This window comes from Asterias amurensis, chromosome 21 (genome assembly GCF_032118995.1).
Source record: "Asterias amurensis chromosome 21, ASM3211899v1".
Lineage (NCBI taxonomy): Eukaryota > Metazoa > Echinodermata > Asteroidea > Forcipulatida > Asteriidae > Asterias > Asterias amurensis.
Genome location: NC_092668.1, coordinates 3,384,655 through 3,412,592, shown reverse-complemented (window position 1 = coordinate 3,412,592; position 27,938 = coordinate 3,384,655). Strand labels below are relative to the sequence as shown.

The following is a 27,938-nucleotide window of genomic DNA, read 5'->3' as shown; positions in this document are numbered from 1 at the left end:
GACTCATGGCAGAGCCTGTGTTTCATCCATGCATCTTACCCGGTTAGCCAGAAGCCGCTACCGTGAGCCACAGTCACTCAGAAAAGATGCGCACAGAGATCACTGAGTTCATGGACCGTGCAACAGCGAAGCAATGCTCTATAGCAAATTCATGTGTGGTTTTTAGTTAGGGCTATGGAAGTAGTGACAACAACTTCTGCTAATCTTGTAGCACATCATCACATGTAAACGTTTGGGTGCAACTGAGGGCACCTTCAAGACGAATTCGGGAACTTGAAGACAAATAAACTGAAAATGTTCATCTCGGCAGCCATTGGAGGCGACGTTGCGACCAACAGTCTCTTTCAGATAACTGGCACTACTATTATACTTGGTGCAACAGTGGTCGTTCTGGTAGTTTTGCTCGTTGTGTGTATTGGTGGAGGAAATCACCGTGGAGAAAATCCGCCCCCGTCGCCACCGGCCCATTTCCTCTTGGGGCATTTGAAAAGTAAGTCATCGTCTTTGTGTTTTCAAGTTTTAAACCCAAAACTATGACAAACTTTACCTTGTTAGTTTCCATTGTGGTATTACTGCTCGCACATGTTCCATGTCTTATGTATGTTATTTTTTATAGTTGACAACCTGTACATGGAAATTCATTTATAGAGGGTGCGTTCGTTTAGCTTGCCTGGGTCGACCCCGGCGTGTGGTGATTTTTTCCCCACCGGGGTCGACCCAGGGAAGCTAACCCGAACGCACCCAGAGTTAATTTTCTTATCATCAATTGGGAAGTTTCCGTTTGGCGCCCTCATGGCGGTGCACCACTTTTTCATTCGATATGAAGTAATAATAATACAGAATTTTGTATTTACCTTAATTATGAGATATCCGTTTTTGTAATACTGAGTGAACAAGTTATCCATAAAGGGTTATATATAAGACCTACATTTTATTATTCGTTTTATAACACTTGTTTTACCACCATAATTGTGTGGGGAGGCAGTAAAACACTTTGGATTTGTTTCTCCTAACCCATCTGGAAGTATTTTTTGTTTATTGTCATGCATCTTTGAAATTGCTGAATAAATAACTAACAAAAAAACAATCATTTGAAGGCTGCACTTTTCATGGAAGAAGAAGAATGAGATTGTTGGTATTTGCTTCTTGTATGTATTGATGTCTTTCCTCTGTGTTGTCCTTCCTCTATGGTTGAAGTATTGCATACAAGTGTACAGTTCTTTGCAAGGCCCGAAAAGGTGTTCTTTGTTGAATTCAATGTCCTTGCTACTTTATACGGCATTCAGACGGCTTGAACCGGTTTTTATATTAATTTGTAAACTTCATTGTGAGTGTGACCTTGCGTGGTCTTTTACACAATTAGAACAATGACCTCCGTAAGGAAGCCATTTTGTTCAACCTTGACCCCATGAGTGAATTCTTTAGATGGAGAAATAAATAGAACAACAAAAGCAGGACAACACAAACTGGATCCGAAGGTTGCGTCGAGTGGGTGTCCCCTTCTGCCTGTTTTCTTGGTGTGCTGGTTGGAAGTTGACCGAGATTTATTATTTAGAAAAACAAAACGATAACTGACACTCAAAACCCCAGTGATGCAAATAGTAAACAAACATTCTTTCCTCTGCTTACCTGAAAAAAGGGAACGAAACAAATTGATCATTTCTTAGACTAAGAAGTTAATGTCTTTCTGAAAGCACTCATGTTTATAGCTGTCCAATGCTTGACTGAATCCAATCATCAAGTAGCAAAGGTCATTTATTTGAATTGAATTGAATTGAATGGTTTATTCGTCAAGTATATAAAAATACATGAAATTTACAATCCTATTGTACAGCAACATATAAAATATTAAAATGTAAAATTGCACAAGAATTACCAAAATACTACATAAAACAATAACCTTAATATAAGTAAAAATCATTACAGTTTATATAAACAAACAAACAAACAAACAAACAAACAAACAAACAGTCAACGCTAAAGCATGGTTGGGTAGTGGACCCCCTCCCCAAATTAAAAGAGGCCAAATTGCACAGGAGATGCCAGAAAATCAAATAAAACAATAATAAACAATTAAGGCAGTACAAAGGGCTGGATGCATTGCAGTTATCTAATAAAATCACAGTTGAAATTATGGATAGCAATAGGTAAAAAGAGTTCTTTAACCTGTTAGTCTTAAGGCTTAGTTGACGGATCCTACCAGATTTGTTGTGAACAATCAGTGGGTAAAGGGGATGTGTGTTGTCAGACAAAATACAGTGGAACTTACTCATAAGTCTATTCTTGACTAATTCCTGAAGACCGTCATTATCTGAACCAATAATCCTACTGGCTAAGGCTTGTTTGGTAATGCGAACTAGTTTTTGTCTATTAAAAACTGAAAGTGAATTAAACCAAGTTATTGCACAAAAAGTCAACAAGGATAAAATAGTACTCTGATAAAATAGATTAAGAATCCGGGTGTTAACATTAAAATACTTCAGCTTCCTGACAAAGTACAACCGTTGATTAGCCTTCTTATAGATTTTCGTGGTGTTAGAGTTCCAGTTCAGCTGATCACCAATTACAGTTCCCAGATATTTGTATTCCTTTACCACTTCAACAGACATGTCATTAATTTTAACAGGTTGTACAGGTTGAATGTTTTTTTGAAAGTTAAAAACCATTTCTTTTGTTTTATTTACGTTAAGAACTAAGTTATTTCTTTCACACCAATCAACAAACTGATTAACTCCTTTCCTATACTCCGATTCATCATTGCCAGAAATTAATCCAGTCAAGGCTGTGTCATCTGCATATTTAATCACAATACAAGAACTACTTTGGACATTAAAGTCACTTGTGAACAATGAAAACAAAAGAGGTGATAAACACACACCCCTGTGGAACTCCAGTGCTTAAGTGTGCGACATCAGAGCTAACACCTGAAAATCTGACCTTTTGTGGTCGCTGCAGTAAAAAATCATTAATCCAGAGGGCAAGGTGTGGGTTAACTTTCAAATGCTGCAATTTATACAAAAGAGACTGTGGCCTTATTGTGTTAAAGGCAGAGGAAAAGTCAACAAATAATGTTCGTACATAGCTTTTACAATTGTCAATGTGCCCGTAAATGTTATGCAATAATGTCATAGTTGCATCATCCACACCACGATGCGCACGATAGGCAAACTGAAAAGGATCCGCTGCATTTCTTGTTGAGCAGAATACCTTTGATGACCCGTTCAAAGCATTTCATCACAATAGGTGTGAGGGCAACCGGTCTATAGTCATTGAGAACAGCTGGCTTCGTTATCTTGGGAATTGGAATGACTGTTGAGGATTTCCACATTCCCCGCGATCCTCGTTATTTTGTCACATGAGTGCCCCTGGTTCGTGAGGGAAACAAGGCCAAATAAAAAAAGAATTGTTAATCGTCCTTTTTTCACATGGGGGGAGGGAGGGTTTTTTTTTTTTTTTTTTTTTTTTTTAAGTTTTGTTGACATGACAATTAATAGTATGAAATCAATAACAAGGAAATCGTTACAATCCCTATAAAACAGAGGGTTTGTGTGTTTTTGATGTTTTCAATAGTTTCGTCAAACAAATTTCACTCCTAGATGACATTTTCTGCAAACTTTTTCAAACAACTAAGCACTGTGTAGCCCAAGTAAACGTTTGAAGAATTGTTCTTGCTTTGCCAACATGAATAAAAACCTTCTTTAAACATCTTTTAAAACCTGTACATTTTGAAAAAAAGTATCGGCTGAAAAATATGGGCATTAAAAGTATAAAGAGATACCCAGCCATGGGAAAAATAAAAGAACACAATGTCAGACCATGACCTCAGCACCAGTCCTTGACACATACTGCTCAACATTTCTGCCACGCCTAGTATCCTGCTTTTTCAACCATTTTTCAAATATCATTGAAAAGGCTGTTTTTTATGAAGAAAAAAGGGGAAAAAATGGGGTCGGGGGGGGGTGGGGGTTGAACGGTCGGGCGGGGACGATCAACAACTTTTGTTTGTTTGTTGCCTAACCGCATATCCAACATTGACCAAACACGGTGCGGCGTCTTATTTTTCACCTATATTTTTGTATGGCTATATTGTTTTTTCCTTCTTGTTAATGTACATTCAATTTATGTTTTTACTGTTATACATAACTGCTGTGGTTTCAACCACTTTTACACTTCTGTTTATTGTCATTTTTCAAATAATCTTTGTATTTTTACACAATTTATATAGTGTCAATTTCTTGTCATAAGTAATCATAATCGACTTTATAGGGAGATGACCATAATGTAATTGCCTAAAGATGAGTAATCTTTTTTGAATTAAATTGAATTGAATTGTTAAAAAACCAATAAGAAGGTACAATCTTCTGTTCGTCCATTATTAGTTATGTCATCTTCACCCCCGCCACCCTGGGTAACTCTAGACAAGATTGGGAAGGAGTATGGTGACGTCATGTCTTTGAAGGTCGGCCATTGGGCCATAATGCTGAATACGTTTGCCGCCATCAAGGATGCGGCATTGAACTACGCCAAAGAGATGGGTTCTAGACCGGTCAATTACTCATGTGAGTTTAGTCTTAATTATCAGTTAAAGGAAATTGTTATTAAAGGCAGTGAACACTATTGGTAATTACTCAAATTAATTATTAGCATAAAACCTTTCTTGGTGACGAGTAATGGGGAGAGGTTGATGGTTAAATAACATTGTGAGAAACGGCTCCCTCTATAGTGCCATAGTTTTCGAGAAACGAGTAATTTTCCACGAGTTTGATTTCGAGACCTCAGATTTAGAACTTGAGGTCTCGAAATCAAGCACCTGGAAGCACACAACTTCGTGTGACAAGGGTGTTTTTTCTTTCATATTTATCTCGCAAGTTCGATGACCGATTGAGCTCAAATTTCCACAGGTTTGTTATTTTATGCATATGTTGAGATACACCAACTGTAAAGACAAAGCTTTGACATTTACCAATAGTGTCCACTGCCTTTAAAGGTACGAGACACCTTTGGTAATTGTCTAAGACCAATATTCTCAATCCAAACATATGCATACAACAACTGTGACAAATCTGTGACAATTTGGGGCTCAATATCATCGAATTTGCGAGAAAATAATGAAATACAAATTACCCGTTCTTACCTTAAACGGCCCTACAACCAACAAAGAGCTATGTCCGAAGATGTAAAAGTAAAACATAAGTTGCAGTTGTTAATTTCCTCTTTGTTTTCGTCCTGACAGCAAACATGTTAAACGAGAATGGCAAAGACATATCTCTTGGAGCATATAGTCCAGACTGGGTGCTACTGCGTGAGATGGGAATACGAAATCTCAGGTTGGTCTGCATTTTGTATAATTAACAGTTATCTAAACAGAGCAAAACATTTTTTTCTGCTCTAGAATTGCAAGGGTCGTGGGTTCGAATCCCACTCGAGTAACATGCCTGTGATATTTTTTTCACAGGACTCGGGAAAGTAATGAGGAGTATACAGTGCTAACACACATCGGTGTATGGGTAAAAACCAAAAGTTAATATTCTTTATCCCGATGCAAATTTAACATCTATTATAGGGCAACAATTCTTAGAGCACAAAAACCCTAACATGTATGAGACCTCAGATTTAGAACTTGAGGTCTCGAAATCAAGCACCTGGAAGCACACAACTTCGTGTGACAAGGGTGTTTTTTTGTTTCATATTTATCTCGCAATTTCGATGACCGATTGAGCTCAAATTTCCACAGGTTTGTTATTTTATGCATATGTTGAGATACACCAACTGTAAAGACAAAGCTTGAACAGCTCTTCGAAATTTGGCCCTGGTTTATTGCAAACCTATAGTGTAACCTTTTTTTTCTGGAATAATGTTAATTTGGCATGGGTGTGACACTAATTTAGCTCTCCCTGCATGTACACCGATGTGTAGAAATGTATACTTCCCCAAGAACTGAAAAACTGGCTTGCTGGATGGACTAGTGGTTAGACATCTGCTCTAGCAATGCAAAGGTTGTGGGTTCATTCATTCAATGGTTTATTAACATTCTATTCAATTCGCTGCCAGCAGCAGAATTACATGAACAGTTACATAGTTAAGAAATTGGAGTAAAACATTACATTACTAATTAAAATTGCCTAAATCTTACACAGAAAAACTGAGAGGGAGAAGTACTGTACACTCCTATAGGGAGGATAACAGTTACTTAAAATTCATCAATTAAACATATGAGTAAAACATTACAATCAAAATTAAAATGGCGTATGGGTTCGAATGCCACCCGAGTGATGTGCCTCTGAATTTAGTTTTCAGAACTCGAGAAAGTATAGAATAGGCCCACACTTCAAATACTCATATCGGAGTGGAGGGCAAAAAACAAACACTATATATGCGTTTTGTCTTTGAAAACAGAACATTGACATTAGGATGCATAGTTCCGTATTTTGCCGACCTGACCCATAAAATTAAATCTAAAAATAAACAACCTATTTTATGTATAGATTCAAGCACGCTGTGATTTTGCACGAAGACATCCGCCTGTAAAAAGTGGTGATTAAAGGAACACGTTGCCTTGGATCGGACGAGTTGGTAAAAAAAAAACTGTGCGATTCAACATAACATGGTCGGCCATTTATGGGAGTCAAAATTTTGACCCCCATAAATGGCCGACGTGTTAGTCGACGAGGTAAAAGGAAAACCACGCAATTTCGAGGCATGTTTGTGTGGACCATTGTACTCTACATTTACAACATCTTTCTACCCATTTTATAAAAGACGGTTACAAACGCTTTTCAAAGACCAACTCGACCGATCCAAGGCAACTTGTTCCTTTAATTACAAACTGAAAAATGAAATTTCTGTTGGAATCTTGAAGTTATCTCGAGTAGATACAATTTTGCACGTTTGCATGTTTTGCATTGTCTGTGACATAAAAGTGTGTTTTCGGTTTCGAAACTTGTTGACGGCAAAGACTCCAACAAATTAATTTCTCTCGGTGAAATTCAGGTCAAGGAACTTAGAGTGAAACTGTATTCATTCCTCGGTCAGCGCTCTCGGCCTTCAACCGCCAACCGCCCTCGACTTTAAAGCACCATTCAAATTGGAATTGAAAAATACATACACACAAAGCATCATTCATAACAAAGACATGTTTGAAAAGTGTAAAAACTGCACGCTACAACAGGCACACCCCCCCCCACAAAAAAAAAAAATGTGTTATGTACATTTTGTACAAAGCATCACTCATATTCATAACAAAGACATGTTTGACAATTTTGAAAACTGCACACTACAACGACACTACAACAGACACCTCCCTAAAAAGTATATATATAAAAATAACAACAAATAAACAAACAAGAACCACACCACAACAGGCACACCCCACAAACAAACAAACAAACAACAACAACAACAACCCTATCTTTTCATGCATGTAATCATTACATGTTATGTGTTTGGTAGTATATTATTATTTTGACAAGAAGTAGGCCTAAATACCCGTATAACAATAAACCATGTCAGTTTTTAATTCAAGAGAAGAACTGAATATGTCAAAACCTGAGATTGATTGTTGATAGTTTTTTTTTTTTCGTTTTTTTTTTTCAATTGGTAGAGACTTTACAGCCAATAAAAAGATCGAGAAAATAGCTCACGTTGTCTTCAAAAAGCTGGAGGAAGATTTGGACCAAAGAGAAGGGAAACCAGTGAATATTAAAGATATAGTGATACCAGCAGTCGCCGGTGTCCTGAGCCATCTCTGCTTTGGTTTTGAGTAAGTGTGAACCTAATACATGTATTTATTTGGTTTGCGGTAACACCATTTATGTATATACTTGCCATGTAGAGTTTGTTTTTTTAGAAAACTGTCTTGCTATATTATATTCTACCACCGTGGAGTGGATTCTCGGAACTCAGGAGACTTCTCAGTTCTGAAAAGAACCGTCATGTCTTTTTTAAAACTAATATGGCTATGGAAAAAAAAGATATCAGTTTTGTCTCCAAAGTTCGAATCTGAGAAACATTACTGACTGATACTTTCCTAAAACTGTGTATTCAAATTACGGATTATTTTTGCTGCTTGACATAAAACCGCTGAGGATTTTCGGCGATGTCTCGAAAACGCGATCTTTTTTAAATGTAATTTTCACATGGTTCGCTGAATTGATAATCTAAATTTATAGGATTATTGAACGATTCCAAAAAAACGATGGTAAACTTTGTTTTTAAAGGGTTCTTTTGCTGCCATAATTGAATAATGAGCGAGTTTCATGTTGGTGTTCCGTGTTAAAGACACTGAACACTATTGGTAATTGTCAAAAACCAGCCTTCACAGTTGGTGTATCTCAACATAATATGCATAAAATAACAAACCTGTGAACATTTGAGCTCAATCGGTCATCGGACTTGCGAGATAATAATGAAAGAAAAAAACCACCCTTGCCAATTCTTTCCAATTCATATCCCATTGTTAGATAGTGTATCAAGTTTTCATGACCATAATACATCGGACACTATTGGTAATTACTCAAAATAATTATTGGCATAAAACCTCACTTGGTATTATAACGAGTAATGGGGAGAGGTTGTTAGTGTTAAACATTGTGCCAAACGGCTCCCTCTAAAGTCACGTATAGTTTTCGTGAAACTGAGAGAAGTAATTTTCCACTAATTTGATTCCGAGACCACAGAATTATAACTTAGTGAGGTCTCGAAATCAAGCATCTGAACGCACACAACTTCGTGTGTCAATAGTGTTTGTTCTTTCACGGTTTTCTCGCAACTTCGACGACCGATTGAGCTCAAATTTGCACAGGTTTATGCGTATGTAGAGATACGCCAAAACTGTGAAGACAATTACCAATAAGTGCCAGGTGTCTTTAAAGCAACTTCGTATCGCAACGGCTGTATAGCCCGAGTTTGGTCAACCGAGGTTGATTTTTTTGGGATGCAGAGCAAAAGCAGATAGGCCAAATTTTTTACACATGTTCATACAGTGTTGTATTCGTTGATAAGGCAAACAATTTAACGATTGTTTAGGGGCCGCGCCTCCCTCCTTTTTTGTTTTGTTTAACTCGGACGAAAAAGGGGCCGGGCGGCCATTTTGGAAAAAAAAAACTTACTTTTTCGTCGAAAAGACCATACATTGACTATTTTGATTATTGTCAACAGGGCCGATGCATCGGTACACAAACGCGTCAGCAAGCTGATGGGTGGTGACCTCTACACCTATATCGTTGGACCCAGAAACAAGGCTGACGTCATACCTAGCTTACGTCACATTCCGAGTAGTGGCATCCGGTTCATAAAAAATACAACAAGTGAACTGAATGGACTTCTGAGGTCAGAGTTCAAGCGACACAAAGAGAGTCTTGACCCAGGTATGACAATAAACACATTCACCAAAACCGATTAATTGATCGAGTCATTCGTTAATTTTCATCTTTCAAAATTGCGTTCATTAGTTGAATTCATATTGATTTGGATTAGCAGGGAAAATTTTAACTGACTATATATGGATTTGTTAATTGATTGATTGATTGACTGATTGATTGATTGGTTGATTGACTGATTGGTCGATTTATTGAATGAGTTTCACCTTCCAAAACTGCGTTTATTTCCCAGAAAATCTCCGTGATTTGATGGACGGTGTTATAAATGCTCGCAATCTGGGCCAAAAAGCTGATCCTGAGAAATACAAGTTCATGACCGACACACACGTCTACCAAGTAGTATCTAACTATCTCGGCGGAAGTAAGTTATACTTAAAGGCAGTGGACACTATTGGTAATACTCAAAATAATTATTAGCATAAAACATTACTTCGTAACGAGTAATGGGGAGAGATTGGGAGTATAAAACATTGTGAAAACCGGCTCCCTCTGAAGTGGAGTAGTTTTCGAGAAAGAAGTAATTTTCCACGAATTTGATTTCGAGACCTCAAGTTTAGAACTTAAGGTCTCGAAATCAACCATCTAAACGCACACAACTTCGTGTGACAAGGGTGTTTTTTCTTTCATTATTATCTCGCAACTTCTACGACCGATTGAGCTCAAATTTTCACAGGTTTGTTATTTCATGCATATGTTGAGATACACCAAGTGAGAAGACTGGTGTATGACAATTACCAATAGTGTCCACTGTCTTTAAAAGTATTGGATGGTAATTATTGAAAGTAACTGTTAGCAGAAAAACTTACTTGGTAAGCAATGGAAGCTGTTGATAGTTTTAAAACATTGTGAGAAACTGCTCCCTCTGAAGTATTACGTAGTTTTACGGGTAAGTTCTCACTCAAATTAACGGGTAGTTTCGCATTAAAATTATTAATAAGGACTTCAGACCTGATTAATTAGGCATCTGGAAGCACTCGTACGCTAATGTTGGGAAACACCAAGTGATAATACTGGTCTTTGACAATTACCACAGTTTCCAGTGCCTTTACAACCATTGCACCTTTTCGGTAAACAGTATTGTCCAAGGCCCACACTCCGTGTATCACAACTTCTATATCAAAATAAATAACAAACCTGTGCAAACTTAGGCTAAACCGGTCATCGGAGTCAGGAGAAAATAACGGGAAAACCCACCCTGGTATCCGCGCGTTTCGCCGTGTCATGGCAGGTGTTTAAAATAAATCCGTCGAGAATTGATATTGTTTTACTGTTTTCTTAAAAAAAAGTAAAGCATTTCATGGAATAATATTTCAAGAGAAGTCTTTCACCACTACCTTCTGTAAACCCTGTAAGTTATTTGTAAATCTGTGAACTTTTTTTTTTCTGTACCGAAAGGTTCTAATGGCTTTAAGGAAATATTGCAAGAGATAGTGATGTGACTGCACAGTTTTTTTCACAATTGCTTTACATTATAATATTATGATTATAATTAATAATGAGTTTCACTTGTTGTTTTGCTGTTTCCATCTTACTTTTGGTTTTCTAATCCTGCTCACCTTTCTGTTTGTGTGTGTGAGCTTACGAAATGGCCATTGTAGGGTAGTTTATACAACAAAACAGTGGACGTTTGTCCACCTTGGAAGCCACAGGGTAATTCTTTAAAAAAGGGTAGTTTTTTAAGGAAAATTTCACTTTCCAAAAGCGTTTGGAGACTTTGATGTATTTTTGCGCTATTTAAAAGCTGTTCATTCTTGTTATTAATTAGTTTTATTATTTGCACAGCCACCGCGGGTTTCATAGTGGCATCGCTATGGTCCCTTACTCTCATGGTAGCAAATCCAGAGAAACAAGAAAAGATCGCCTCCGAAGTTACGAGTGTCGTTGGCGAGGATCGAAAGCCTGGTCTAGATGACCGAGACTCGCTGGTGTACGTGAGCGCAGCTATTGAAGAGATTCTACGATACGCCTGTATTGCCCCGCTCTCGGTGCCTCACAAAACCACACAGGATATCACGTTCCGTAAGTATATCATTGGTATAATATTGTTGGTATACTATTGCCATGTTACTGGTATATTGTTGCTATATTACTGGTATATTATTTGCCTCTTGAGAAGGTCCGGTTTGGATCGAAGGCTAAGGTCCGGTTTAGATGTATAGCTAAGGCCACCTACCCTAATCATTATTGGTATACTATTGCTATGTATTGGTATGTTTTATTAACAACATCACATCACATTGTGACCAACATTAGTGTCCAATACCTTTAGCACTAAAATACTATACTCAAAAAAGAGATAATTCACATGGTGCTACCCGCAAACTTATCTTTGTCATTCTTCCAACATGCAACATTTTTAATTAACTTACGAATTCTCACGTATTTTGTTTTTGATTTCAGGTGGTTATAGCGTACCAAAAGACACTTCAGTTTTAGCCAACTTTTATGGTTTGCACTTCAATGAGGAGTTTTGGCCAGCACCATTCGAATACAAACCAGGTACAGCTCTCTTACTCTCTCTCTCTCTCTCCCTATCTCCCCTTATTTGAAGTTCTTTCCTCTTCAGATTATTCAGTTCACGATGGCTTTTAAAGACATTGCCGTCGACTTCACAAAACTCTTCCTTACTTAAGACTATATCTTAGGACTTAGGACGAGTCCCAACCATGCACTGTAGCATGCAGACCTTAAGATTAATCCTAAGTTACGACGAGTTACTCGTCCCATGGAGCTCGTCCTAACTCGAGATAAGACTAGTCCTTACTATACTCTTTGTGAAATTGACCACTGGACAGCTTTGGTAATATTGTCACAGACCAATCTTCTCAATTGGTGTATCTCAACTGCACAAAATAACAAACCTGTGAAAATTTGTGCTCAATCGGTCGTCGAAGTTGCGAGATAATAATCATGGAAGAAAAAAAACACCCTTGTCACACGAAGTTGTGTGATTTTTCAGATGCTCGATTTCGGGACCTCAAATTCTAATTCTGATGTCTCGAAATCAAATTCAAATACATTAGTGGAAAATTACTTCGTTCCCAAATAGCAACGTTACTATGTTACTTCCGAGGGGAGCCGTTTCTCACAATGTTTTATAGTATCAACAGCTCTCCATTGCTATTATTACCGAGTAAGTTTTTATGGCAACAATTATTTTGAGTAATTATCGACAGTGCGCAGTGCCTCTTAAATAACACGTTGCCTTGCATCGGACGAGTTGGTCTATAAAAAGCATTTGAAACCGTTTGTTATGAAATGCATATGGTTAGAAGGATGTGTAACAAGTACAATACAATGATCCACACATGTATCACGCAAAAATGCACGGTTTTCATTTTACGTCGCGAAGTAAAACGATCGGCCATTTGTGGGAGTCAAATTTTTGACTACCATAAATGGCCGACCGTGTTTGTCGACGAGGCAAAACGAAAACCACGCAATTTTGAGGCATGTTTGTGTGGATCAATGTATTCCACTTGTACAACATCTTTCTAACCATACCGATTTTATAAAAAACGATACAGAACGCTTTTCAAAGACCAACTCGACCGATCCAAGGCAACGTATCCTTTAATGGAAAGTTTCACAACACTGTATTATAATGTTGCAACCGGCACCCTCGTTCAATAATTTAAAAACATGATATTCAATCTAAACAGTTTTCGTTTCGAAACCATACTTTCACTTTCGCGTGAGAGTGGGAAACTGCATGATAATGACACGTTTCTGCCTGTTGTTTCCTTGCCCAGAGCGGTTTATTGACGAAGGGGGGAACTTCCAAAGCAAAGAGCACATGTTTCCTTTCGGTTATGGCGTTCGTGCCTGCCCCGCCCAGCCCGAGGCAAGACAACTTGTCTATCTCATTCTATCATGGCTCACACATCGCTACGCCATCACCCGGGTACCAGGCGAGGAGCAAAAGGATATTCTTCAACAAGACCCACAGGTTCAAGTTGCACGGGCACCAGCGCCGTTTGACGTCATACTTCAAAGACGATTTTAAAGGAGTTGTGGGCGTTTTGGGGATTCGGCTCCGGCTATAGCCTGGCCCCGCGGTTGTTTTGACAATATTGTGCGTGCTTTGCGTACGCTCTCCAGGGCTTCAGACGAGAGGACGGAGCCTGAAGCCGTGGTTTCGAAAAGGACCTAGAACTCGCTCGAAATAATAAGTCACGTGGTAACTGTTTTCATTATTATGGTGATTTTTTTTTCATAGGTGTTTTTTTTTTAATTGAAAAAAAGTGAGCAATAGTAGACAGACATAGAATTTGAATGTATGGTTTTCCCCGCCCAATTTCAGCAACGAATGCCATCCATTTTAACACCTGGTTCTTTCAAATAAGAACGTTAAAAGTGTTTAAAAAAAGAATGACTGAAACGAATTTGAATGACAAAAACGAAATCAAATGTGCACGAAAACAAGACTGAGTACATGCATACCTAACATAGAAATTAAGCTTACTGAATTTTGCCAGGAAAACCAATACGAATTAAGTTAACGAGTTAACATTTTGTACTCCGATTAAAAAATGTAAACAATACTGGCCTAATTATGTTTAGAGTTATAAGAATAACTATATTTATTATACTTCTAGTTTACGACTGTAGTTTTTTTTTTTTTTAAATATGCTCCACACCACAGGCCAGGCTTCAGAATATCCGTTGGGCCAATGTTTTAGGCTTAAAGGCAATGGACACCATTGGTAATATTGTCAAGGACCATTTATTTTCACTTTGTGTACAAATAGCAAATCTGTGATAATTTTGACTCAAATTGGTCAACGAAGTTTGCAAGAAAATAGTTTGTTTGTTTTCAGATGCCTATAAAAGGCGTCAGGCCTGAAGTCTTTTTATATTTCCAGTGAGTAATTATCTCTTTCTCAATCAATACGTAACTTCGGAGGGAGTTGTTTCTCGTAATGGTTTACCAAGTAAGTTTTTACGCTAACGAATATTTTGAGTATGTTACCAATAGAGTCCAGTGCCTTTAATTATCCTTCGAAGGACAAGTGACACAATTGAAGAGGAAATTAATTGATAGCTGGAACTACAATAGAAAACGTCTAGTCAACAAGCTACAATGCAACAGGAAATTAAAAAGATAAAAACAACACATTTCATTGCCTATAGGAAGTTAGATGAGTAGCCCGAGATTCGGTTTCATTGGGTGCGTTCGTTTAGCTTCCCCGGGTCGACCCCGGTGTGTGACAGTTTTTTTTTTCCCCAGGACGAACGTGGGCAATTATCTGCACACGTTCGTCCTGGGAAACAAAACGCCACACACCGGGGTCGACCCGGGAAGCTAATCGAACGCACCCATTGTAGGCTTAGAATATAAGTTATATAATAGTCTAACACAGTAGATTGGGTGCGTTCGTTTAGCTCCCCTGGGTCGACCCCGGTGCGTCGCGTTTTTTTTTTTACCAGGACGAACGTGGGCAATTATCTGCACACACTTGTCCAGGGAAAAAAAACCGCCACACACCGGGGTCGACCTAGGGAAGCTAAACGAACGCACCCAATATATAACCTTAATACCATATTATGTAATTACCCTTTCACCATTGACGAATATTTCGTCTGCCCAGAACTATAGAGTCACTATAATGACAATATCATAATTAATTTTGTAATTTCAAACGGTCATAAAATGAAAATGCATAAATTATATTTAAAACAAAAATATCAAAGTCAACAAAAAGAATGTTTGGCTTAGAAAATGAATGTTCCTTTTTGCCAAACCCTTGAAGAATGTTTGACTTTAGAAAATGAATGTTTCTTTTTGCCAAACCCTTGAAGACCACTTTTAATCAATAAACCCCAATAACCAGGAGCTCTAATTAATATGCAAAAGGAATTCGCAAACCCTTTACAAGATGTACTAATGACCTTGTAGGTTTGAGCAGACGACTATTATTTGATTATTTCTGGTAGGTGATTTTGACTTAACTTTAGTTTGTTCAGCCTGCGTTATTTCCAGGCATGAAGAGCGTTTTTGACAACGAGGCTAACTTTTTTAAACCCGGGTTGGTTTTTGAAACCCGGGTTTCTGATATGATAAACATTCAATTTTTGTATTGATGTTTTATTTTTATGTTCGGTACATGAGGGTATATGGTGCTATCCTTTTTATTGTGTCTCCATTACATTGTGATCTTGGATCTCTTTTTTTTTTTTTTTTTTTTTGGGGGGGGGGGGGCGAGGTTACCTCTGTACAAAAGGAAAATAATATTTTAAAGTATGGTAACATATAAGAGATAGTGACGATGCCCTCCTTCCCCGTATCGTGCCCAAAGTATAGTACGACTGAGACTGAACAAATGACGACGGAGGCAACTTAAGCCCCACCTTTATTTGGGGATTAAAGTTTCCCAGTCCGATTTTGCATTTTCTTGTTTGTTTCTATGTCTTCATATGGTTTTAAAATATTGTTTATTTTGGTAAACACAAATAACAAGAAATGATATGCAGTTCTATTTTGTCACTTTTATTGAATGCAATTTATTGACTTTAAATTGATTTCATTGGTTTATAATCACCACCAGATTTAGTCGTTTTTAGGGGGCGTCGCTTTCAGAGAGAGCAGTTTGGGTTATAAAAACATTTGTTTTAAAATGAATATGGTTGAATATTACACAGACTTTACAGATAAAGATTCATATTAACATTGGAATTGTGTGTTACTATTTTGTGTATGAATTTCATGACCAGGGGTGAGAGTCATTACTAACGAAAAAGTCTGAAACTTGGATACAAATGCAAAGGTGTGTTAAAGGCAGTGGACACTATTGGTAATTTCACGAAATAATTATTAGCATAAAACCTTTAATTGTGACAAGTAATGGGGAGAGGTTGATGGTATAAAACATTGTGAGAAACGGCTCCCTCTGAAGTTACATATTTTTCGAGAAAGCAGTAATTTTCCACGAATTTGATTTCGAGACCTCACGTTTAGAATTTGAGGTCTCGAAATCAACCATCTAAACGCACACAACTTTATGTGACAAGGGTGTTTTTTTTCTTTCATAATTATCTCGCAACTTCTACGACCGATTGAGCTCAAATTTTCACAGGTTTGTTATTTCATACATATGTTGAGATACACCAACTGTGAAGGCTAGTCTTTGACAATTACCAATAGTGTCCATTGTCTTTAAAATGATGCAATTTCTTCCGTTGGGTAACCCGTTTGGGAAAGGTAAAAACGGGCTGAAGTAGATTGAATCAAAAGAGGGCGCTATCAGAAAAAAAGGTTAGTCCTCGTTACAGACCTTTGTTGATAAACAAACCGCACTGGCATATTATCATTAAATCGTTGGCATGGACGGCCGATTCCATGGCCAGATCTTGGGGGGGGGGGGGGGGGGACATTCAATCGAGTTAACTGATGTTCCGTTGCGATCAAATTCAGCATTTTCAATAAAACAAATGTAATCCAATGATTGGCTGTGTTTTGTTTCAAAAAAATTCAACACAATTTTTGAATATAACTTTGTGCAACATATCTGTTCTTCCTTTTAATTTGTGGCTTCCCATAGTTTTCAAACCAAGGCAAAAATTGATTGTCCGCTTTTCAAACAGCGCCCTCTTGTGATGAAAATAAGCATACACACAGGTTTCTGTCTATCTCATTTCATTGGGGGAGAGATAGTTGCTGGTTTGATGACATAGATCATAATGTAGGGATGGGTAAAAACAAAAAGTACAGCAAGATAAATGAAAAATACAAAAAGAATAATAGTACAGTATTTTGAAAGCGTGTACCAGAAGCGAATAAACACGATTTGGAATCAATTTCATCTAATAAAGCAGGAAATAATATTAAAGAATTTTGTTACAAATATATAGGGCTAGATCACATGATGCAATCAAGGTACAGGCAGCCAGTTCCAGGCCATGTCCAAGAAGAAAAGCAATTCACGTTTCAGTGTTTACTTTTTTTCCTCTTGGGGATCATTGCTTGAAAAATGGGATAAGTTTCCATATCCAAGCACCAGTTGTTTTGTACTCGTTTTAAGAAAAATAGTATCTAACTTACTCGAATGAGATATATCTTTTTGTAAATAATGGGTGAAAAAGGGGTGGCAGGAAACGGAAAGTGAAAAAAAAAGAGACTTGTGTGCAACCAAAATTGGAACTGGTGGCAAGCACTGCAATTTAGTTGCCTCCAAGTTGCCTGTAAAATGTGTTCATGAGTAGCTTTCGATTAAAAGACACTGGACACGTTTGGTAGTTGTCAAAGACTAGTATTCTCACTTGGTGTATCCACACATTATGCATACAAAAACAAACCAGTGAAAATTTTGGGCGCGATTGGTCACCAAAAAGTTAGTCGCACTACCTTGTGTGCTTTCAGATGCCTCATAAACAACTTCAGCAAAAGTCTTTTATTGTTTGAGCGAGTGAGAAATTACCTCTTTCTCAATAACTAGTTACTTCAGAGGGAGTCGTTTCTCACAATGTTTCATACTATCCAGCAATCTACTGCTCTTTACCAAGTTTGTTTTTATGCTAACAATTATTTTTGAGTAATTACCAAGAGTGTCCAGTGCCTTCAAGAGGGAAGCAGAGTCTCCCTCCGTCCTCCCAAAATGTAGCAAAAAAACAAAACCCAAAGTAGAACTTAATTGGCTTCTCCGGCTGCTTGCCCCAACAACGCCTTTATCGTTGTCCCTGGCAGAAGCGTTTGAAATCCTGGTTTAGTCGTTGGGGGCGCTAGGGTACTCGCAGCGATGGGATTCTCGTGTTGAAAGACGTAGATATCGGTTGTGATGCATTGGAAGATGACTACGGCACTCACCACAATCAAGAACCACCATTTGCTGGGATCCTTAGGGTCAGAGGTTAAAAGGTCAAAGTCAAATGTTAAAGTTAAATGTCACAGGTCAAAGGGTAAATGTCAAAGGTTAAAACAATGACAATAGATGTTAACTCAGTTCAGAAGACGCACACTTTGACTGGCTTGTTTCAATAGCTTGCACAGTGAAATTGATCCTCAAAACTATATAAAATTTCTGTTAAAAACTTTCGCTTTGAAAATAATGGTAGTAATCACTTTAAACAAAGTATATTAGAATTGTTATTTATTTATTGTTTTTCTTCAAATTACTGTTTACTTACCAAGTCACCACTCTTGTACCAAAAACACTGAAAAGAACAAGAAGAATGTCAGGTCAATGTTACCTTGAGCTTATAACAAAACTATAAACTGTAGAGAAAAATCTGACCCTAAATTCCAATTACTTCAGTTTATCTGAAAGCAACGTGAAATCTAGAATGATGACCAACACCGTCCTTGTATATTAAAATAATCCCCAAAAAGAACTACAATTTGTTTTTTTGACTGCATCATTCAATAATTGATTACTATTTCTCCGTCTTTCCACCTTTGATCTGGTCATTTTTGTGTTTCGATCTTCTTTTGGTCAAACCATGGAGGAATAATATTATTCCTCCATGGTCAAACCATCCCTTCCCTTCCCTCTGTAAGTCTCCCTAATCATTGTTTACCCCTTGTCTTTTGCTGTGTGCTTTCTAAATCTCTCTATATATGCATGTATTTCCACTTGACTGTTTATGTTACACTCATATACCTGTTCATTTTGTCGTGTTGTCGTTTAGCCTTCGAGGAAGACTCTAGTGACAAAAAAGTCGGGCCATTGTTTTTTTACTATTTGTTGCATTTATTCCACAGGTCCTTTTGCTTGGTAAACAGTTTGCAACAGCCAATTTTAATATTCTCATTTTAGTTCTATAGAAATTCTATAGCCCAATTTTGCAGTGAGGTTTGACTTACCGTAAACAAGATAATAATGGCACTGATGAGTACGTTAATTGCCATCAAATAGAAAGTATAGTCGTTCTTCCCTCGGGCAAGGCAAAACACAACACTCAGCTGTCAAAGATAAAAAATACAAGGAACAATGAATAACAAGGATGATAACTTGCTCTTACAGTATGTATTAGCGCATCATCTCAATGCACTTTACATAAGTGGCTTGGGCCCAATTTCATAGAGCTGCTAAGCAAAAAAATTTGCTTAGCATGAAATTGTTGCCTTGATAAAAACACGATTACCAAACAAATTTCCACGTGATTTTCAGGATAAGCAAACAATAGCTGAACACCAGTGATAAGCGAATGCAAGAAATGGAAATTTGGTTGGTAATCCTTTTTTTTTTTTTCAAGGAAGAAATTTCATGCTAAGCAAATTTTTGGTCATTGGGCCACTAACATTCCTTTAATAATTTTCAGCTCCCTGGGAGTATACAGCCCTGAGCTACCATGGCGCTCCAGTGGCTTTCTCAAACACAGCATCAACCTGTATCCATTTACAGGTACAACTATAGCCCTTTTTACCCTGTGGATTCTTATTCCTTTTTTTATCCTTTTGAAACTCCCCTCCCTCCTCCCCCCAATGGAAACAAAGTTTAAATGAATCTAAACCTACTTACCAAGATCATAAATGATGTCAGACCAACACATCCCTTCGTTGCCAATATCTAAAGTAAAGTCAAAATAGCAATCAATAAGTTTGACAGTGAAGTAACGAAAAGTCTTTGAAAGCAACAATAACATTTAAATTTCACAGCCATTTGGAAAATAGTTGTGTATCAATTAAATTATCCTCTGAAAAATATTGTCTGCATGATCCTATTGAATAGACCTAAACATTTATAATTCTTTAAGTATCTTTTTTTTCTTTGAAGTTTTTTTCCTTCTTTTCAGTCAGTTTTAATAATGCCAAATATTTTATGGTTGCAAGAATAATATTTTAAAACACACAGGCCTGATACTTCACAACGGAAACCAAGGTAATTGCCTCCATACCACCTGGTCATTGCCTTGGTGCCCTTGAAATGCTCCAATTAGCAAATTACAGTTTCCTCATTGGGTGACCTAACCAGGGAGAAAGTGTCCTTTCAAAAATGAAGCACACAGGCCTGATGCGCAGATGTACACTTATTTATGTACATAGTCATCACCTCTGCTCCACTTCATGCTTGACCTGGCTTTCCATTCCTAGATCTAAAGAGGAAAACCAGAGTATTCTCATTTGCTTCACTGCACACGTGGAACCAGCTACATTATGTACTACAAGTCTAAGGGAGGCAGAGTCGTTGGCTGTGTTTAAACGCCTCCTAAAAGCAATTCTGTCCCTGCTTAAAACTATTTTTGTTTTGTTTACTTGGCTAGCCATCGATTGTTTTTGTATACATTTTTGTTCATTTGTTTCCCTCCCTTAGTTAGGCACTCTGTTCTTTGTGTAACACCTTATAAAATATAAGATGATGTTTATTATTTGCTTTGTATTATTATTTTAATTATACCTGAACTTTCATGGTCAATATAAGTCTATAGATCATTTTCAAGCTTTCCCCGGAACCCCGCACTATGACACGCTATTTTCAGTCACAGCTCCCCACCAACATTCAAGCAGCTCCTTCATTGGAAATTTTTAAATATCTACCTAAAACCCATCTGTTTTGACATTCTGGTTATAGCGCTTACAAACGATCGTATTTAACACTCTATAAATTTTGTAATTATTACTATTATTATTAAAGGCAGTGGACACTATTGGTAATTACTCAATATAAGTATTGGCATAAAACCTTTCTTGGTGACGAGTAATGGGGAGAGGTTGATAGTATAAAACATTGTGAGAAACGGCTCCCTCTGAAGTACCATAGTTTTCGAGAAAGAAGTAATTTTCCATGAATTTGATTTCGAGACCTCGGATTTAGAACTTGAGGTCTCGAACTAAACGCACACAACTCGGTGTGACAAGGGTTATTTTTCTTTGATTATTATCTCGCAAGTGCGATGACCGACTGATTTGATTGATTGACCGACTTTTACCAAAAGTGTCCACTGCCTTTAAGTGGCATTCAAGTAAGGTCAGTAGGCCAACATGGCCAACAGAAACTAAGAAATAGTTTCATAAAAAAAGATCCTTTGTACAATGTAGAGTAATTGATTTTTTAATTGAATTTCTTTTTGCAGAAACAATACTTTTATCAATGTCATTCATTTCTAGCTAAAATCTGGGACAGTGGATAAAGTGTATTTAGGCCAAGAGTTGTTGTTGAAGCAAAAATTGTCCATGACCGAGTTTAGCCATTTTTTTTATGATAAATCTTTCAAAACCAAACTTCTTAATTTAACACATTTCCATGGTGTACAAGCCTCGCTCTTTCCAAGTCCATTTGTAAAATGGGAAGTGTCACAGGCACGGAATGTAGTTCAAGTGGGTAAAATTTAATATGATTATTACCGGTCAAGCTATTCACCCAGGCTAAAGATTTATTGATGTTGGTAACACTTAGTGTATGTATGAGGACAATACATTCAACTTTCACTCGGTCTTGTTAATTTTTATTAAATAAAATAAAGAAAATGTATCTGTTAAAGGAGAAGATTTGCTCTCACTCATCTATCTTTGTATGCAATGAGGGGGTCATTAGGGGGTATACTTAAAATATTAAAATATAAGAATTTTAGATTGCTGTAATTTTATAAATAGTATAATAATTTTTTAATATACTATATTGTAATTAGTAATACTCAACTCAAACTCGCTATCAAACGAATTGATTTTAAAAGGTATTTTCCAGGCTCAAAAAGTCAAAATTTTAACAATGGTTTGTTTTAGTTGCGATAAGTTTGTTTCTGTTGGTTCATGATATTTTCACAGTGAGTTAGGCCTATTCCTATATTGGTATTCGATTAAAATACACAAGACCATCGGACCCAGTCATGCCAATCATGTCATGACTCCCCATGCATGAGCTGAGTTTTAAAACCGTTGCACAAACCATTGCATTGAACTCCATCATGCACAAACTCCAATGCGGACCGGTCCAGTTTTTTATGTGGGGGCGACATTGTTTACAAACGAACCAGGGGTTGGCACTTACTTTCCGAGGTTCAACGTCATAAAATACTGCACCAACTGTTGGGGCAGAAGCCTGGTTATCACCAATTCCTTGTGGGTCCTCCATTGTTTCTTGTTAATTCTACTTTTGTTGTTGTTTACATTTGCAATTGTTCACAAGAAGCGATACGCACTGCTACCAAAATACTCGGAAAGCACGTGATGACGAATAAGGTTAAAGGTGAAAGTTCATGCACTTATTGGACCTCTACATTATTAATTTAGGGGTTGCAAAATACAGTTTGTTGTTCAGCAGTTTATTGCTACCAGCACATTTAAATTTCATAAAATTTACCTAAAATGGTAGACAAATGTTACTAAAAAAACAAAAACAAATAACAATGAATTTGTTTAGAAAATGTGTTAATTGGCAGTTTTACTGAGGGATTCATTGTCAAACTCTTATTTTAATGGACTGTACCAAAAGCCCTACGGGGGTGAAGATGAAACAGTCAGGTGTCATAACAGTGGTTTTAATAGCGCACATTAGCCGATTGTAGGTTAAAAGTACCAGACTTCGTAAGTAGCACATGACTTTGGGTGTGAAATTAGAGTGTTTTGGTGCTCGTTTCGAATGTAAGTTTTGTTTTTCTTCTGGTGGTTTGTTACAACAAATCAAGTTATTTTTTACACAGCAGGAGAGTTCTTCGTAACCGCTGTTCTAGGATGAACTTATTTCCTCTTCGCTTATTTTGCATTTCAATTTCATTCAATTGTTTGTTAGCTTGACGGATGCATCCTCCCCGGTAAATGCTATTGCTAGCTGTATATTATCAGCATAACATTTGTTTCGAATTACATCCATGGACAATTGTGGAGAAAGGGTTTTAGCCCTGGTGGTGTAGACGTCAGTCAGGGCCACTGCACTGGGACCACTGTATGCAAATAGTGTTGTGAAACTACGTACTTGATTTATTTCTTAATTTTTTATTTAATTAACAAATTCTTATCTAACTTCTAAGCTGTGGGTCCAGCTTGTATTGTAAGACTAAATAATTTTATAATAATGAACACCAATTTTAAATTTATTGGAAAAAATAATATGATAATGTTAGTTTATCGATATTCTATAATAAATAAGTAATTGAATTGCTAATAAATTTATTTTAATTTGACTTTGTCAATCATTACGTTTGTTATGTTGCATCATTCCCCCTGGGCCCTGCAGAGTCCATGATTTGGTTCTTTTTTGTATTAACATCTGTCTGTTCATAGCTTAATCTTGGACTATGGAACCATTTTTATGCAACACACCAACAACTGCAATGTTACTCAGAGTCCCAGACAATCAAAGTAAATTGAATTATACATACACTTCTTATTATAGTTTATAATATAATTTTTATTATATTAAAATAAAATAATGAAATATATTTGCATTTTTACCCCAAGCCAACACCAGCTATGTATATTTGTAGTAACAATTAGTTTTTATAACCAAACCAACCATTCTTCTATTCTACTCCAGTCCTTGTCCAAAGAGGACTGGAACTTTTTATGTAGATGTTAAATTTGCATCAGGGTATAAATTTGTTTTTTACCCATACACCGATGTGTTAGCACTGTATAATCCCGTGTCCTGAGTCCTGTGACCAAGTTCCACATGCATATTACTTGTGGGTTGGATTCGAACCCACCACCAACTGCACTTGAATTGCTAGGGGAAGGGTCATGGGTTCGAAAATCCCGTCCGAGTAGTATGCCTGTGAAATTTTTTTCACAGGACTCGAGAAAGTACTGAGTATACTACAGTGCTAATTAAAAAACACTAAAATTAAAGCCATTGGACCCTTTCGGTACAGAAAAAAAAATAAAAGTTCACAGATTTACAAATAATTTACAGGGTTTACAGAAGGTAATGATGAAAGACTTCTCTTGAAATATTATTCCATGAAATGCTTTACTTTTTGAGAAAACAGTAAAACAATATAAATTCTCATTAGCGAGAATTACGGATTTATTTTAAACACATGTCATGACACGGCGAAACGCGCGGAAACAAGAGTGGGTTTTCCCGTTATTTTCTCCCGACTCCGATGACCGATTGAGCCTAAATTTTCACAGGTTTGTTGTTTTATATATAAGTTGTGATACACGAAGTGGGGGCCTTGAACAATAGTGTTTACCGAAAGGGTCCAATGGCTTTAAATCAGTGTAAAGGTCAAAGAAAAAATTAGTAATCAAATTTATAATATTATTTTATTAATCAACCATTGTACTCCTAACATCACCTAGTCAAAGAATCGGTCATAACAATGGAAGGTTGAAAAAGAGAAAATCAAAAGCATTGCCTTTGTATGCAGTCTTTGCAAAACGACTCTTTGTATTGTCGTTTTGCAAAGAGAGACTGCATAAAATACAGTGCTTGAACTAAAGGTGCTGCACGTTCAAGTTCTGACATCTTCGGTCTCGAATTCAATTACTAGACAAAGTATTCGATCCTTTAATTTGATTTGAGCAATCACTTTTCTATTTCGCACATGTCAAGTAACAAAGAACTTCTTCGTTTTTTTTCAGGGAGCTAGCAGTTTCTTCTTCTTCAAATCATTGTTTATTAATTTGATCCACGATGGATGAGAAGACGCCCATATTTGGCGACCCCCATGAGAGGGAAGGTGTTTCAAAAGTTGGTACTTCGTCGTCAGCGAGACAGGTGTATCATGACTCAACACAAAACCCAACGACGGTGAGAGATTTCAATATTCAAAATAGCAAACCTTTAAAGGAACACGTTGCCTTGGATCGGTCGAGTTGGTCTTTGGAAAGCGTATGTAACCGTTTGTTATAGGATTAGAAAGATATTTTTAAACTAGAATATAATGATCCACACAAGTATCACTCCAAATTGCGTGATTTTGGTTTTACCTCATCGCAAACACAGTTCGACCTTTTATGGGAGTCAAATTTTTGACTCGCATCAATGGTCGACGGTGTTAGTTTGCAAATTAAAAGGAAACCCACGCAATTTCGAGGCAAATGTGTGTGGATCATTGTATTCTACTTTTTAAGCATCTTTCTAACCATATGCATTGTATGACAAATGGTTACAAATGCTTCCAAGGCAAGTGTTCCTTTAAATAAAAAAATAAACTAAAAAATAAATCATCAACCTTCTTTGTATTTATTTCAGAAATATATCATGATGGGCAGTGTCGGCGTAATCTCAATCATGGTTTTTGTAAGTATTATTTACAGTCATTCTTTATTTACTTTTTTGAAATTATTTTTGTAAGCATTTTATTTTTTTTGAGATTTATTGGTAAATTTTATTAGATTTGTATTCAATCAATCTTTTAAAAACACAAGGATGTAAAATGAAAGTGTGTCGTAACTCTTAAATGGATGTCAGGTCAGGCTACACGTTTGTTCTTCCTGGTTGTCTAAAGGCTGGTTCATACTTCCTCGCGAAAGGGAAAGCAAATTCTCTTGCGTTACAATTTGGGAAAAAACAGAGTGTACGAATTGTTGTGTCACAAAAAAAAATTATACAGACAAAGGCACCTGTGAAACTGAAACTGACAGTTTCAGCTCAATACAGGGTCACTTGCTGAGAAAACAGCAGAAAAAAATGTGACATAGTTTTCACTTGATATTGACCGAGTAGGTAATAATAATACTAATCATTTGTATATTTTTTTGTTATTTTAGATTGCATTGATTTTGTGCATCTACCGTGGAGCATCTACAGGCAAACAAGGGTTCCTGTATTTTTTGGTTGGCGTTAGTTTGATTGGATTCATTGTCATTCAAGCTTTCCTGGTGAGTGAAAAACTACTATTAAAGATTAAAGACACTGTACATGTTTGGTATTTACTCAAAATATGTATTTTTAGCTTTTAATTGGTATTGAGCAATGGAGAGCTGTTGATACTATAAAACATTGTGAGAAATGACTCCCTTCTCTGAAGTAATGTAGTTTTTGAGAAAGAGGTTATTTCTCACTTAAATAATAAAAGACTTCTGGCCAGAAGCCTTTTATTCCTATCTGAACGCACACTATTTTGTACAACAAGGGTGTTTTTTCTTTCATCATTTTCTTGCAACTTCAACTACCAATTGAGCCCAAATTTTCACAGGTTTGTGATTTTATGCATTTGTTGAGATGCACCAAGTGAGAAGACTGGTCTTTGACAATTACCAATAGTGTCAGGTGTCTCTAAATAATAATAACAAGTTTAGTCAAGCTTCGTTATGAAGAGCTCGTGATAAAGAGGTACTTCTTACAAAGGGTACCGAACATCATTTCTTCTTTGTGTCTACAACTGTCCTCAGACCAGGAGTTTAATTATGAGAGGCATCCAAAACAAAGGATTCGAACTGCCTCTAGCTACCGGGCAACCTTGGTAGTCTAGTTGGTAAGACACTGCTCTAGAATTGCAAGGGTCAGGGGTTCGAATCCCACTTGAGTAATATGCTTGTGATATTTTTCACCCGAATCGGGAAGGTATGGAGTATACAGTGCTAACACACATCGGCGTATGGGTAAAAACTAAAAATTTACATCCTAGTTTCATTACCGGAAATAAAGAATAATTACAGTCTTTCCCAACAACAAGTTTCAAGTTCCTTTACAATAAAAACTTTAAGAATTTAAGAGATATTTTGAAATTTCAAAGAACAGGGGGGGGGGGGCTACCTCTACAGGTAACCTTAACATTTAGATGAAGTGTAGCCTTGATCAAGGCGCACCATAATACTCTGCCCCACCTAATTCCGCCACCGCGGAAGACTGTCTATGTAGACTGTCTATCATGCACTGCAGTTGTTGCTTAATCCTGCCGCACCGGGCTGGGGCAGACTACGCCAACAGCCTTGAATCAAGGCTAGATGAAGTCAGGCTGACGTGTCTTGCTCAAGGAAAAAAACACCTCATGATCCAGCCGGATTATCGAGTTTATTATCCGATGACTTCTTGGTCAATGCACCCCAGTTTACACAGAGCAAATTGAATGAACTAGAAGCCCAGGCCCTCCACTTAGAAGATAGGTCTCTTTGCCAATTTCATTCCTTCGAATCATCCTGTTATTTTAAGTGTTTTGTTGGATACGAAATAGAGGCATTTCAGAACTAGTAATTGATAGGTTTTAGAAGGAACTACAGTTTTTCAAGATGCATTGTTCTTAGACAGTTGATTTGTTTTGCCCTAATGTGTGGTTGCATCATTCGTGGCTCAATCGTCTTGGTAAAAATCCACAAACACGAAGTACTTCCAACTCAAAATAATTATTAGCACAAAACCTTACTTGGTAACGAGTAATGGGGAGAGGTTTGTAGTATAAAACATTGTGAGAAACGGCTCCCTCTGAAGTGGAGTAGTTTTTGAGAAAAGTAATTTTCCACGAATTTGATTTTGAGACCTCAGATTTAGAACTTGAGGTCTCAAAATCAATCTAAACGCACACAACTTCTTGTGACAAGGGTTATTTATTTTTTCATTATTATCTCGCAAGTTCGATGACCGATTGAGCTCAAATTTTCACAGATTTGTTATTTTATGCATATGTTGAGATACACCAACTGTGAAGACTAGTCTTTGACAATTACCAATAGTGTCCTCTGTCTTTAAGATCTTATGTCACTCCTCCATCTTCTTCTTTGTCCTCTTCTCATTTTATTTTCTT

General features: G+C 37.0%; 3 protein-coding genes across 5 annotated transcripts in view; 2 read left to right on the top strand and 1 right to left on the bottom strand.

Moving 5' to 3' along the window:
- Positions 1 to 81: 81 nt before the first annotated feature.
- Positions 82 to 16,053, top strand: LOC139953011 (steroid 17-alpha-hydroxylase/17,20 lyase-like). Its single transcript, XM_071952397.1, has 9 exons — positions 82 to 490; positions 4,380 to 4,559; positions 5,234 to 5,327; positions 7,601 to 7,759; positions 9,157 to 9,365; positions 9,610 to 9,738; positions 11,160 to 11,396; positions 11,778 to 11,876; positions 13,130 to 16,053. The coding sequence occupies exons 1-9, from the start codon at positions 295 to 297 to the stop codon at positions 13,381 to 13,383; spliced, it is 1,557 nt and encodes a 518-aa protein (XP_071808498.1). The 5' UTR covers positions 82 to 294; the 3' UTR covers positions 13,384 to 16,053.
- Positions 15,572 to 22,492, bottom strand: LOC139953012 (uncharacterized). The gene is made up of 5 exons (XM_071952398.1): positions 22,301 to 22,492; positions 19,835 to 19,882; positions 19,177 to 19,275; positions 18,501 to 18,527; positions 15,572 to 18,210 (listed from the first exon to the last, which is right to left on the bottom strand). Exons 1-5 carry the CDS (start codon positions 22,382 to 22,384, stop codon positions 18,004 to 18,006), a joined length of 465 nt encoding a protein of 154 aa, XP_071808499.1. The 5' UTR covers positions 22,385 to 22,492; the 3' UTR covers positions 15,572 to 18,003.
- Positions 22,493 to 22,782: 290 nt separating this feature from the next.
- Positions 22,783 to 27,938, top strand: part of LOC139953310 (uncharacterized) — a 114,605-nt gene continuing 109,449 nt past the window's right edge. For 2 of the 3 annotated variants that reach the window (XR_011787962.1, XM_071952803.1), the window contains exons 1-4: positions 22,783 to 22,893; positions 24,835 to 25,003; positions 25,448 to 25,495; positions 25,966 to 26,076. Coding sequence is in view for 2 of the 3 variants with exons in the window: in XM_071952803.1 (XP_071808904.1) it covers positions 24,887 to 25,003; positions 25,448 to 25,495; positions 25,966 to 26,076 (276 nt within the window). In the remaining variant the exon portion in view is untranslated. Of the gene's footprint in view, positions 22,894 to 22,949; positions 23,064 to 24,834; positions 25,004 to 25,447; positions 25,496 to 25,965; positions 26,077 to 27,938 lie in introns of those variants that run through there. The other variant, XM_071952804.1, reaches the window with a different exon arrangement.

Coding starts and splice junctions, on each gene's coding strand:
- LOC139953011 (XM_071952397.1), top strand. CDS start 295: ATGTTCATCTCGGCAGCCATTGGAGGCGACGTTGCGACCAACAGTCTC. Junction 4,560..5,233: donor TAGACCGGTCAATTACTCAT/GTGAGTTTAGTC, acceptor TCGTCCTGACAG/CAAACATGTTAAACGAGAAT. Junction 7,760..9,156: donor CATCTCTGCTTTGGTTTTGA/GTAAGTGTGAAC, acceptor TATTGTCAACAG/GGCCGATGCATCGGTACACA.
- LOC139953012 (XM_071952398.1), bottom strand. CDS start 22,384: ATGGAGGACCCACAAGGAATTGGTGATAACCAGGCTTCTGCCCCAACA. Junction 18,528..19,176: donor CCATTATTATCTTGTTTACG/GTAAGTCAAACC, acceptor TGTTCTTTTCAG/TGTTTTTGGTACAAGAGTGG. Junction 18,211..18,500: donor GGTACAAGAGTGGTGACTTG/GTAAGTAAACAG, acceptor TCTGACCCTAAG/GATCCCAGCAAATGGTGGTT.